This window comes from Eretmochelys imbricata, chromosome 6 (genome assembly GCF_965152235.1).
Source record: "Eretmochelys imbricata isolate rEreImb1 chromosome 6, rEreImb1.hap1, whole genome shotgun sequence".
Lineage (NCBI taxonomy): Eukaryota > Metazoa > Chordata > Testudines > Cheloniidae > Eretmochelys > Eretmochelys imbricata.
The window spans coordinates 90,983,751-90,997,528 of record NC_135577.1 but is presented as its reverse complement, the minus strand read 5'-3'; the positions used below and the strand labels follow the sequence as shown (position 1 = coordinate 90,997,528).

The 13,778-nt window shown below is 42.9% G+C and overlaps 1 protein-coding gene across 1 annotated transcript in view; it reads right to left on the bottom strand.

Annotated features, from left to right (window-relative positions):
• The window catches only part of TTLL5 (tubulin tyrosine ligase like 5), a 207,789-nt gene that overhangs the window by 108,100 nt on the left and 85,911 nt on the right, over positions 1-13,778 (bottom strand). The window contains exons 25-28 of the mRNA XM_077819170.1: positions 10,879-11,012; positions 10,309-10,422; positions 9,481-9,888; positions 6,126-6,316 (exon numbers count right to left, since the gene is read on the bottom strand). Of these exons, the coding sequence (XP_077675296.1) occupies positions 6,126-6,316; positions 9,481-9,888; positions 10,309-10,422; positions 10,879-11,012 (847 nt within the window). The remainder of the gene's footprint in view (positions 1-6,125; positions 6,317-9,480; positions 9,889-10,308; positions 10,423-10,878; positions 11,013-13,778) is intronic.

Genomic DNA, 13,778 nt, shown 5'->3' with positions numbered 1-13,778 from the left:
CTGATGCAAAGAAATCCACTTCTCTGCAATGCCCTTATTCTCCTTAAATTATTTTTCTCTCTGGTAGTCCAGAACTGGGGCCCACTGATTTTCTCAGGTTTCCTGCTTCTGCTATACTCAGAAATGTCTTGCTTATGTATTTGCACCTCTTTAGCTATCAGCTCTTAAAATTTCCTGTTGAACCTTGCCATTTCAGCAGCCAGTTGGTTTAATAGTTACAAGAAATTTAAGCATCTTGGTACAGAGGGTGCAACACAAGAGTAGGAAAATAAATGTTAATTGGATGCTTTGGGGCAAGGGAAAAGTGCAGATAGGAACAGCAGGGATTAGAGACAGTAAAAGAGCTTTCAAAGACAATGTTGCAAGCTAGAAGCTGAGCATATGTAGTTCACTAATCTCATCACAATACCCATTTTTTCTCCAGACAACTTACTGCACAGGACAGTCTTAGTGAATGATGCAGTGAAGTGTATTTAATGAAGGGTGTATCGCTGCCAAACATGGAGCAAAGCCCTTCTCTTTCCCTGACTTGGAGGAACTTCAGTCTGTAACAAGCACGTTTACTTTCTGCAGATCTAAACCTTTTCTCCCTCCTCCCCCCCAAAAAAGCCTTACCTTTTCAAAAATGATCTCTCCTGTGGCATAGGTTTCTAATGGTATTAAGCACAAAAATTCTTCCTTGAAAGTTTCACCATCATAAAATCTAACAATAGCTGGCTAGCGTCAATTAAATCGCTTGATTCATCCACTGCAAGAGACATATTTGATGTTTTTAAAATCAGAAAGCAGTGCTGAAAAACAATCTTTGTAAATTACCTCCAATCTTCACACTGCCCTGGAATCAGACAGGAGAACTTGCTTCACATGGTTCACATCATCTTTGCTTTCATCTCTAGCAAAAAGCTCCTCCAGCATTTCCAACATGCACTTCTTCACAAGCTCAGCATCAAGGACAGGCTTTTTCTTTTTAGCTAGGACCAACATTATCCAAAAAGAAGCAGTTGTTGCTTTTTCCTGTACAGTCAATGAAGTAGTGAGAACATTTGAAGTGTGGTACGAAGACTTCAGATTTGAAATTCTGTCATGTCTTGCAACACGGCCAGGAGGATAGGCCGCATTGAAGTTACTGTGCTTTGATTCAAAGTTGTGCCTCACGTTGATGACTTTATAGATGTACACAGTGGTTTGGAATATTAAATGCAAAGCTTTGAGTTTAAATGAGGTGGCATAATAAAAAGAAAATCTGTTGCCAGTTTGGGTTAAGAGCTCGGTTTTCGCTGTTGACTTTGTGACATTTACTCCCACACATTCATTTTTTGTTCCATTTTCATCACTAATGAAAAAATGGGTGGCATCCTAGCTCAATCAGAGCCGATGCTATCGTGAGAACTTAAGATCCAGTAAGCAGAGCATAATTTGTGCCGGGACTTGCCAGGGCTGAACCCTGGCACCTCTAGGCTTGGCAGTTCATAGCGCTGGCACCTTTGGGCTCCTGGCCAGCAGCCACTGGTCTCCGGCTGTCCAGCTCTGAAGGCAATGCCACAGTCAGCAGCAGCGTAGAAGTAAGGATGGCCATGCCATATCATGCCACCCTTACTTCTGTGCTGCTGCTGGCAGTGGTGCTGCCTTCAGAGCTGGGCACCTGGCCAGCAGCCGCCGCTCTCCAACCTGCCAGCCAATGCTTATTTTGTGCTGAGCCCCAGCACCTCTTTCGTTACAAATTAAGCACTGTCAGTAAGTTACTTACTAAGGAAGTCATAGGCAAATGATAGGGAGCACATCACTGTTAATTAATTTAATTATAAACTTTTTTTAAGGTGAGCTGATGGGCTGCACAGGAAGCCTTGGCAGGTCACATTTGGCTCGCGGGCCACCTATTGAGAATTACTAGCCTAAAGCAACAAATAATGAATTACCGATGATGAAATCCAAATAGCAAATCCCTGTCCTACAGGCCAGCCTCCTCACAACTAAGCTGCATGGGCTCCACGCCTGTGGAACTGACTTCCAAACAATTTTATTAATAAGTTAATAATATTCTTATCCAGGTGCCTTTTATGTAAGAAGCCCTTTTAGAATGTCCCTATTTCAGCCACGTTCCATTGGGCTTTACAGTTAAGTTCTGATTCCTCCAAACTGTCATCTTTCAAGGTATTTCTTATACATTTCTAGGCTGAGAAGATTGTGTAGGTCTTAAGTGCAGCATTCAGCTACCCAGGCACTCAAGAGGTAGGACGTCTCTAGATGGGGACAGACACAGAACTGAGAAGTTGCTCCTTGCAGCAGCTGGAGAGTAAGAGTTGAGTTCATCTGCGGGCTCCCTGCTTGGGCTTTTCTGCCTTGGCATTCTGTAACTCAAGGTCCTGCTGGCTGGGCAATACCAGATCTCTGAAGCCTCACCTGAGAGGATGCCTAGCAATACATGTCACCAGGCTGCACTCCAATCATTAACCCTTGTACCACCAAAGACAAGTACCCAAGTGTTTATACTCTGGTCACCCTTCCCCTCTCCCTAGAGTGATAGAGCCCAGGCTCTGGGCTGAATTTCCTTTCTTATCCCAAGTTGTGAACATCTATTTCAGCTTTATCTTTGACATTACCTCACACCTCTACACCTGGATCGGTGTTGGGGTTGTCAAAGTTCAGCCACAGAGTTCTAAAACAAACCATGGCCATATTCATCTTCAATACAGAAGCAAAGCTTTTAGAAACTGTACATCCCAAAATACGTTGTGTCCCAGATGCTCAGGTCAAAATGGAGCATTGCATGCTGGAACCTGTGGTCTCTGAAGACAGTATTTACATATAAAAAATGAGGCACTGCAATCAGCAGAAAAGTGAGGGAAGGTCTGGTATCCTAACTAATTGCAGTGTGGCCTTCAGATGAGGTCCCTCCACCCACTTTGAGTTTCCTTCCATAGAGGACTCTGGACCCATCCTAAACCTAACCACTCTGAGTGCATAGCTTGGGAGACCCTGGAAGTATGAAAGCAACACTAGCCACTCTCCTTATACAAGCAACATATTTCCAGATTTACAACTACCTTTTACAAAATACTGAAATGCCCTCAGATTCAATCATTCATGTCTGCTGCCTGGATCTTCCTTGCCATCTCTATTGATTATGGAGATGGAAGCATTTCCTTCAAACCAGTTCTCCCATCTTCCTCCCCATTCCCAATTCAATCAGTCATAACATAAAACTGTGTGTGTACTCTGCATCACAATTAGTTACCAGAGAAGCATTTAGGCCTTTGTAAGATGGCGAAAGCTATTACTATCTCCATGTGAATTTGTCTCACCAGCAGTGATGGAAAAGGGAAGCCAGACAAAGCCATGAGAATCCCATCAGCCATTTGTAAATAGTGGCCAAAGGGCAGATGGAGCTCTCTATGCAAAAAGACTAGGAGACACTAACAAGCAGACCTGTGTGGGAGTCAGATTTTTCACTTCAGGGAAAGCTTCATGATTTTGAAATTTCTTCCATTCCAAACAGTGGGGGTGTGGGGGGAATGGTTTCAGTTTAATCAAAACACTGTTTCAAAATTAGACTAAAATATTTTGATTTTGTTGACTTTTTCATTACATATTTTATAATATAAAACTGAAACCAAGTAATTTCAAAATGGAAAATCAAAATAATCTGCTCCAAAAATGCTGAAATGAAACATTTCAATCTTATCAAAATCTTTTTTCAATTTTCATTTAGAAACAATTTTTGTCAAAGGCAATGTATTTCCATGACACGTTGTACTTTTGATGAATCAGCACTATCTGACAGAAAAAATGTTCCACCAGAAAATTTCTGAACTCTACTGACAAGCTTTTGAAATAAAAGAAAAGTCTATATTCTATTCCAAGTATATTTAGAGTTGCTGCAAAGTGCCAGATTGATAGCTTTGGGGATTGAACGCTATTGGCAGCAATAATTCAAGCTTCCCTCATCGTTCCCACCAATGGCAATCCAGACCTAGAGGGATTATCCTCTCTAGGGGCAAAACATTACTTCAGGTTCCATGACTGACTCAGTCCTTGTCTTCTCTATTGGGTCTGCAAACAAGAGGGCCAAATTCTAAAGGGGTTTTGGTACCATGGCTATCATCAATGAACTTCACGCAAGGATCACTGAACAGCTGTCAGTTTTAGTCAGAGCTACTAGGACTGAACTGGGACCACTAGCCTAGAAGCAGAAGAGTCTATAATCTATTCAACCCTTCCGAGTCAGCCAGGTGCCCAAAAGTTTTTTTTAAATGCTAAAACAAAATAAGTCACACCTATCCCAGTGCTAGGCTCCATAACAGACATTTGAAAACACCCAACAATAAAATAAAAACAGGAACTCACTACAACAAACAGCTATTCATCAGAAAACATAGCAAAATATCTTCATCCAAAACCCACCTCAGCTCTCCCCAAATATCCTTTCAAGTAGACGTGCTTTGCAGTGTTCCTGATAGTCAGCTGATTTGGACTATTTTGTACCAGGTGCAGGATAGGAAAGTGTTATTTCCCAAGTGGAGGATCCAACTTGGAAAAAAAAACAACACACTGCTAGCAGCTCATCTCTTATTAACTGAGGAAGCTCTAGCTTGAGTGTCTCAGCTGCCTACAAGTGCAGCGGGTATTTCATGGGGAGAGGTAGTCTCTCATGTAGATAGAGTCCAGGTTATTTAGGACATTGTAACTCAAAACCAGCCCCTTAAAACTCTAGCTGGAAAGCCACAGGCAGCCAGTACAGACCATGAAGTAAAATGTCTTATGTTCCTGGAAAGATGTCCTTTTTACCAAAAGGGCTGCCGCATTCTACACTAGCTTGAATTTCAGAATGGAGTTAGGATTTGATTGGAATACGTTTTATTAAAACCTCATTAACCTGCCACATGTTCTCTCTAGACTTCCAGTGCCTATCATTTTGCTTGCCCAGGCATTTCTAAGGAAACAGACACACCTTCTGCTGTGCTCATCAGTCTGATACTGTTTCCTGATTCCCATATGATGCTGTTACGCAGGTTCGTCTACACCCAAAGCTCTTGGTAACTTTACTCTTTACGACGTACTGTCAGGAAATAAATCAATGGGAGTACAGTACATCCATCTGATAGATGGTTGGCACAAGCAGTACAACACAAGAGTGCTTTCACTTAAAGCCTTTACTTTATTTAGTCTCAAGCACATACAAACACAACAGGTTATAGAGCACCCCAAATTAATAGTTACCCCAAATGTCTGGAGTAGTCTTGAGTGGTCAACAGACTTTTGATGGCCAGCCTTCCGTCTGCCCCGGGAACCTTAAGATGGATTCACAGCAGAGTTCACTTGATCCAACCCTCTTTCCCCTTTTTATGCTCAAAGTATTACATAGCTTGTCAATCACCAATAGCCACTGAACAAGCAATTTCTTACGCAAGAAGTTTCAAGCCATTAGTTATACAGATGTGTTTTTGCAGTCTGCAGTCTCATGGGCCCCGACAAACACACCAGAAATCAAATATAAACATACTTCCTGTCTTTCAAAACTGCATGCTTCAGCAGTTTAAAAAAACTGCAACAGGATGGTGCAGAGTCTTGCTCAATTCTCATGGTCACTGTCCCTCCCCTCCTAACTTGCCTAGTTATGCTAAGACTGCTATAAAGGCCTTACAGCGCTCTTGGCAATAAGCATAATAATTGATAGTCCAGTTACTAGCAATGGCCTAGGCACTTTGCTGGGCTGTTAAAATCTCCCCTTACAATGCCAAAGTCCAGCATTTGACAAGTCAATGGAGGAATGAGGCAGTGGACTTTAAGGGAGTAAAAAAATTAAGAAATAAGATTTGGGAAAGATCTACTTCCCCATCGATCTTCTCCACTGACAGCTGGGGCAGATTTCTTCCTTACAATGTATTTTTTAATACTTTGTCCAGTCTAACCATTTGAGCAACAGGGCTTCAAGCACTTCCCTATGCAATTTAGCTATAATCTAGGAGTGCGTTAGCCCCCAATTCCACAGCAGCAAAAGGGAGGGAAATGCACTTTCATGAGATTCTCCCTTCCCAGAACGGTCTGTCCCAGTCCTTGGCTCTGACTCAGGAGATGTGCCAGTGTTTTCTGTTGTCATCATCAGGGAAACCTTACTGCTCACATACCTGCTGTGTAAGGAGGCTGATGTGGCTGGGTGGAGAATATTGCCTGGCTGCTTGCTTTTCCGCCAGCCGCTGCAGCTCTGCTGCTACAATACTGTGGTTGTAGCGTCTGCTCTGGGAAGAGCTGTTTTCTGCATCCTTGTGCACCCTGGCTGAGCCTACACGCTGCCCACTTGGACTGCGATGGCACGAACCTGCCAAACACACAGTTTTCATCCATTTAGAAAAGCAAAGCAATGTTTTGGGCTGGAGATAGCTCCTCATGCCCTCTGAGGAGGGAGCTAAGACACTGAATTAAACAGGAGAGACTTGTATATTTGCAACAATAGAAATAAAAGCCGGCAGGAAACTTCTGCAACAGGCTCCATTGTGCACATTTGAGCTTCTCCACACCAACACTGAACCCTCATTCACCTCAGGATAGAACAGCTAATGGCACCCAGTTCCAATGGACATTGGCTGTTTGTTCTCATGTATTAATTATCTGTATTAGAGCAGTGACTGGAACTGAAGCAGCCGAGGTGTGGGGATTTGAGAGAGAAATGATAATTTTGCACTCATCCCAGAAAGTGAGGGGATGTTTGGAAGCCAAGTGAGTAGAGGGAAGTTGCCTCTGAAGAAACATACCTCTTTCTTATGTTAGTTGGACCTAAAACAATTTAAAGCATGGACACTTGGCTCCCTATTCAAAAAGGATCAGTAACAGGCATTTTCCACTGAATGCATCCGATGAAGTGAGCTGTAGCTCACGAAAGCTTATGCTCAAATAAATTTGTTAGTCGCTAAGGTGCCACAAGTACTCCTTTTCTTTTTGCGAATACAGACTAACACGGCTGCTACTCTGAAACAGGTAGAACACAGACATCATAACCTTCTTATGAAGAACAAAATCAATATAGAAATATAATTAGAAGACATTCATAGATTGAAAAATGGTTGGAGGGTCATAAACAGAAGATTATGATAGACAGCAAAGGAATGAGGCTGGGGAGGTGTCTTGGCAGGTCGATAGTGTTAGATCTGGATTTAATATTTTTATTAATGATTGGGAAGATAGGAATATTGATGAGATTCATAGGTGAATTAGGAGAAGCTGTAAACACCAATAAGGACAAAGAAATAAAATGAAGGGGCCTAGAGAGACCAGAAACATGGGCAGGAAGTAACAAAATGAGATTTTATTTGAAAAAGATGCAGGTAATACATCTGGGAAGATAACACAGAAGCCAGATACTCTAAGGAAGGAAGAAAAACTTATGAAGTAGGAACAGATGAGAGTGAGGAGAGTGGGTAGCAAATTGAAAAGGAGTCTGTAATGTGATACAGTTGTAAAAAAGGTCAGCACAGTTTGCTGCTGCACAAACAAACAGTGGCATCACGTCACAGATCAGAGAACTATGGTCTTTCCCTTCTTTCATATGATCTGACCTGGGACACTACACCATTTCTACAAAGCTGCTGACAAATTGGTGGGAATTTAGAGAATAGCTACAAAAATGATCAGGGAACTTGAGATACTGGCTTATGAGGAAAGATAACAAGAGGGACATGGTAACTGTCTTCAAGTACTTAATGTCTGTGAATACCAGGAGAGAACAATTATTTAGAGAGAGATAAAACAAAGTAAAACTAAGCACAATGGGATGAAGTTAAAAGGATAAATTTTTGGCTGAATTATTGGGAAACCTTTCCTGGAAGCGAGTCTCTCAAATCACCTCCCATGGCCCCAGCACTAGGAACTTTTAAAACTAGACCAGACAAAACAGTGGTAAATGCATAGTAGGAAATAATCTGCATTGGCTCCTCGGAAGGCACCTAATGGGACTTTATCAGCTCTGGTTTCTAGGCTTCTCTGAATTACAGAAAGTAGATCATTCAGACAATTTTATTTAGTTTCAGGATTCCAGAGGTAGCAGGCATACACCCTGATCCTCTCTACAAGACACCCCTAGCAGGCACTATACACAGGATGGCTTCACCAAAAGAGCATGGAATCGGCCTATGAGATGAAAGGCATGTCTGGTATTTTTCATACAAAAGCTACAATGGCTTTGCTTAAAAGCAAATGGATCCCTTTAAATAAGCTACTGAGCAGGTGCATCAGGTTTATTTTAATGCCAGAAAATGCACCACATTGTATAAAGCAGTCTCAGTGAACATGTGACAGAGTTTGCTGTCCACTTCAAACCCAGATCTTCAGGGTTATTGCAGAGGGAAACCCACTCACAGTTAAAGCCTGCATATGTGGGCACACTCAGGAACATTGATCTGAATTAAGAAAAGCTGTGAATTTAAAGTGGATTATTTAAACTGCATTAAACCCCTGTGTGAACACACTCATTCAGACTTAAAGTGGCTTTAATTTACTTACTAAGCAAATATGTAAAGAACATATGGCATTTTCCTCAAGAGTAGGGATGGCAGCGTGGATGTGCTAACCAAATTTCAATATCGGTTACATTCTGCCTCCCTAAACCTCTGCCTCCATCAGTTTCTGATGGATATGCTTTCTTCTTCTCTTCAGCTATCTTATTCTGTTGGGTAGCATTGCTCAACCTCTTTCCACCCTATAGATGTCTGTGCTTCCATGTAGAAAGAAAAATCCCTACATGTAATTTGTAAGATGTTTTGAGGTATGCCAAGATGAAAGAGCCTAGGGAAATATGAAGTTATATTGTTAACAACATTCCCTTAAACACTGACCATTCAGATTTTACTTGGATGCCTTGACCATTTTCTGAATCTGTGACTAACTGCCACTTCTACTGGATGAGTCTCCTGCAGAACAGACAGGAATCCCAAGCAACAAGAACCCTGCATAGCCCCATAGAGGGCTTTTATACTACTGAAACTGCCCTGAAACTGTTAACAATAACAGACCATCATGTGTCAATGCTGTTTCAGTTGGGCACAACTACCCCTTCTCACATCATTTCCCACCTCTGCCATTCAGGCGAGACCCTTTCATTCCATACTGACTGAACCAGTTCAAATCCCCATTTATCAGCACAGAAAACAGGAATTAGTAGGGAGAGGCTGCTTTAATCCCAAAACGGAATTTAGCGCTGATGAATTTTCACAACCCTGAAAATTAAACATTTCTGGCTATCGCAGAGCAGATAAAGGCTATTTACACTTTGCCCTGACCAAGCAGCCTTAAGGGTTATTATGCTGCCTCTACTCTACTCTTCATGGCAACTGGATTAGCAAATTTGAGATTGATCACTGCAGCCATAGGGACAGAAGCCCAGCTTGGACAGTATGAAGAATTCTCCAATTCTAGGAGGAACCTTGACTGACAAAAGATGGGTTTTACCCAATGACATGTTCACGCATCCTGACTGCCCAGCACACTCACCTGCTTTAGCAGAGGATGGTCGGGACAGTCTTTGGCTGTAGATCTGAGCAGCACTTTGAAATGATGAGAAGGGCCCAATGGTGTAGCTTCCAGACCGACAACGATGCAACCCTGCATGGTTAGACGTCTGGTGGGACACTGGGTTTGTGGAGACAGACCAGTTGTCAGGGATTGTACTCTGGCTCTGGAAAGAAGGTGGGGAGGGTGGGGACTGAGTCAGTTTGGGACCAGCTACAGAAGCCAGGGAGGAGTGGTGACCAGGCACCTGTATGTTTTTAGAGGATGTGGCATGAGATGACAACTGGGAACTGATGCTTCTCTGGAGCGTGGCACCAGGAACAGAGGAGGAAGCATGGGGGTGGTCGCACTGGAGTAATTTTGACTCATCTTCTGTGGAAGACGGGGGCCCTGTTAAAACAATACAAACAAGCCAATCAGAACGTTTCATAAGTTAAGCAGCTTTCCAGAACCCCAAAGACAACAGCAATATGGCCAAGGGGCCTGTGCTTATTGGTCTGATGAAGCCAAGAAAAAAAAACTCAACCACCAGCAAGGGCTGGCAAGAACCAAGCTCTGATTCAGACATATCCTTTCCACAAGCTCAAAATATCTTGCAGAGCCCTTTTACCACAAAAGATAGGTTTTTTTTCCTTCGCTCAGTAATCTTCCCCCATAGCTGGGGATGGGATTCTCTCAGCTTGTTCTGCATCTAGATTCTGACCACTGTAGTTTCTCAAGATAGTTCTAAATCTACTAAGCAAGTATGGCTTCTATCTCAGTCATTTGCTGGAGAGCTAACTCTGCCCTGGTTTGGATGGGTTCACTTACGGGATGGCCTGGCTTCTTTGGGCTTGTAGCCTCTCAGCTCTCCTTCTCCACTTGAGTGTGCCACTGAATGTTGGGGCAGAGTCCTTTTCACTTCTTCCACCATCTCAGGAAGATCTTAAATGAGTTTTGAAAGTCAGGAAGCAGGACAGTTTAAGCTGCTTGTACCATGAGAAATGGACTGCAGGGTTTGAATATTGCAGAGACCCTGGATTCCTCCCAATATTTATTGTGGCCTACCCCTCTCCCCTTTTCTATCATCACTGTCTGTTGGCTTGATTCATAGCATTAGCTAATGCAGACTGCAAACTAGAAACCTACTGCTTCCTTATGTTGGGATCACTAATCACTCAGCTATCAGACCCACCCGCTCTGGGCTCTGCACCCTTACCCTATGCACGACTTTGTCACACTCATCACCCACAGGCTTCCCATATCTTTATTGGACTTCCTACTTAGACCTAGATAATGCCCCTTTAGGGTTCTACATTCTTCCCAACTCTATACTGGGTCACCATGGCCAACTCTTGTTTCTTATAAGCTCTCTGACTCAGTACTGCACAATACACTTACCTCCTTGGGCCCTGTTTTCTGACTGGTTGATGCTACTGCTAGGCTTCGTGGTCCTGGGGTTTGTTCCCAGAAAGACACTTGCTGACTTATTCTTGTGTGTGTAAAATGTCAGCACCTCCTCCAGGTCACTCTCACTGAGACAGAGGGGAAAAGAAAGGGCCTAAGTGAGGATTCCAGGAGCTTCTGCCATTGCATGACAGTCACAATGGAATCAAGTATCAGGGGGTAGCCGTGTTAGTCTGTATCCACAAAAACAACAAGGAGTCCGGTGGCCCTTAAAGACGAATAGATTTATTTAAGCATAAGCTTTCGTGGGTAAAAACCTCACTTCAGATGCATGGAGTAAAAGTTACAGATGCAGACATAAATATACTGACACATGAAGAGAAGGGAGTTACCTCACAAGTGGAGAACCAGTGTTGACAGGACCAATTCGATCAGGTGGATGTAGTCCACTCCCAACAATAGATGAGGAGGTGTCAATTCTAGGAGAGGCAAAGCTGCTTCTGTAATGAGCCAGCCCCTCCCAGTCTCTATTCAAGCCCAAATTAAATGGTGTTAAATTTGCAAATGAATTTTAGTTCTGCTGTTTCTCTTTGAAATCTGTTTCTGAAGTTTTTTTGTTCAAGTATAGCTACTTTCAAATCTGTTATGGAATGTCTAGGAAGACTGAAGTGTTCTCCCACTGGCTTTTGTGTGTTATCATTCCTGATGTCCGATTTGGGTCCATTTATTCTTTTACGTAGGGACTGTCCAGTTTGGCCAATGGAAACAGATCATGAGGCTGAAGAGGAACAAGCCAGAGGAATTATTGATCTCCTCAGCCTTCTAGGGAAGGAATGCCTGGAACTAGAACATGCTCTGGTCTATAATGTAATATCATGGTGAAACATGTGTAGGAACACTATATGTACAATTATGAACACAAGCTGAAATTATGACTACAATGTGTTTACCAGACCGGTTTGGGAGGGGGAGGGTGTAAACCTGTTCCCAAAAGACAAAGGACAAGCTAATGCCTCTAGTCAGGTGTCAAAGTTGATTGGCAATCACCTGTCAAGTGGCATTCTTTGGCAACCAAGTGGGGCAGGAACAGATTGATCTGCAATTTAGCAAGCGACATCATGGAACCTCTTTTATCACAAGATTCCATACCTCTGTCCCCACAGCAGGAATGAACTTTATCTAGGTATAAACCTCAGAAAAATGCATTTCAAAGGGTGACTGGACTATAAAAGGGAGGGGCAAAAACCACCCCAGGATCGCTCTCTTTCTTTCTCTTCCTCTTTCACCTAATACGACAAAGGAACCAGGCCTTTGACTTTGGGGGATGACCCTGTTTTGGAATTTTGGTCAGAAATGTTGCTGGGAGCATATGGTAAGGATTTTTCCCTGAACCGAGTCCAGTTTGTTAAGTTTTAGGTACTAGAAAGCATTTTATCTTTATTTCTCTTGTAACCATTTCTGACTTTAATACTTTGTACTTGTACTCCCTTAAAAATCTCTTTGTAGTTAAATAAACTTGTTTTATTTTTTTAATCAAAACTAACCTAGTACTGTGTATAAAGTGAACTGTTTGGGTAACTCCACTTAAAGTAGCAAACTGTTGCACATTGACCCCTTACAGGGGCAACAGACCTCTAAGATCTGAGCTGCCCAGGAGAGGGCTGGACAATGCAGAACACATGTTTTGGGGGAAATTTGGGACTGGGAATGTGTTGGGGTCACCCTGCAGGTAGTAACCAAGGCTGCTGGAAGCCAAAGTGTGACTGGTGGGATGCTGACTGGCTGCTGGGGTCAGAGTTGCTGGACCCACTATATACAGCCACTCAGGGTGTGACCTGCAAGCTGTTTGGCTCTTTGTGAGCAGTCCAGGTTGGGACATAACAGCAAAGCACTCTGAGGCACCAAAATTGCAGAGCAGACAGTGACAAACCCTCACTGGTCTGGACTGTACCCCGGAATGTGATAATTGCACACAGGGTAAGCAAGCCAGCAGAGGGTTACTGCCAGTAACAGTCACAACATGACAGTCCAGCAAGGTAAAGTAAATTAATTGCTAGCAGTCACAATTCCGCAAGATACCCTTTGCATATGCACACTTACGGGATGTGCTCCTGGTGTCATGAAGCTTTGGCAAAAGCAGCACCTATTCAGACAAGTCTTTCTACCTTCAGGGCACACTGCAAAGCTCATTTTTTTCTCTCAGGCATTTGAAAAGGTAGGAATATGTAAGGGTAAGGAACTGTTGGATGGAAGGGTGATTTAAGCCTTTGGGTTGCCTGGTTTGTTGGTAGTGGGTTACAGTGAGTTGTACTGAACAATTATGGCTGGATATTAATTTTGTTGTATTTTTAAGTTGTGTCAAGGGTGTCAAAAGCCTATGACTAGGCACTCTTTGAGCATGCATATACATTTAAATAAAACAAAATGCATACATAAATAAAGGACCACTTCATGGCACCAAGGTTATGAAGGGGCAGTTGGATAAACCCTAGTTATCAAGTGTTGACTCTTAGATTCCATCTTCTCCAGGGTCTCTCCGATTACGTTGCAGAACAAGCACTCACGATCAAAAGGGATGGTTGAGCTGCTGGAAACAGACCAGATGATTTAAACCAGAAGTACCCATGCACAGTAATGTCCAACGCCATATAGTTTTCAGATGCACCCGATGCATCATATGAAGCAGAAAGAACATGTCTAGAAACTGTTTAACTCTCAGCAGCAATGTCTTTTGCCACCTTCTTTTGTACCTCAGGCAGATGGTCCCAGCAAAAGAAGTGTCCAATTCCAAGCTGGAGGGAATATCTGGCCACAATTGCCTGGTAACTGCAACATGGACTCCCATATTCCTAAAGAGTACATATTTCTGCCCAAGACATCAATCTTCTTAGTAT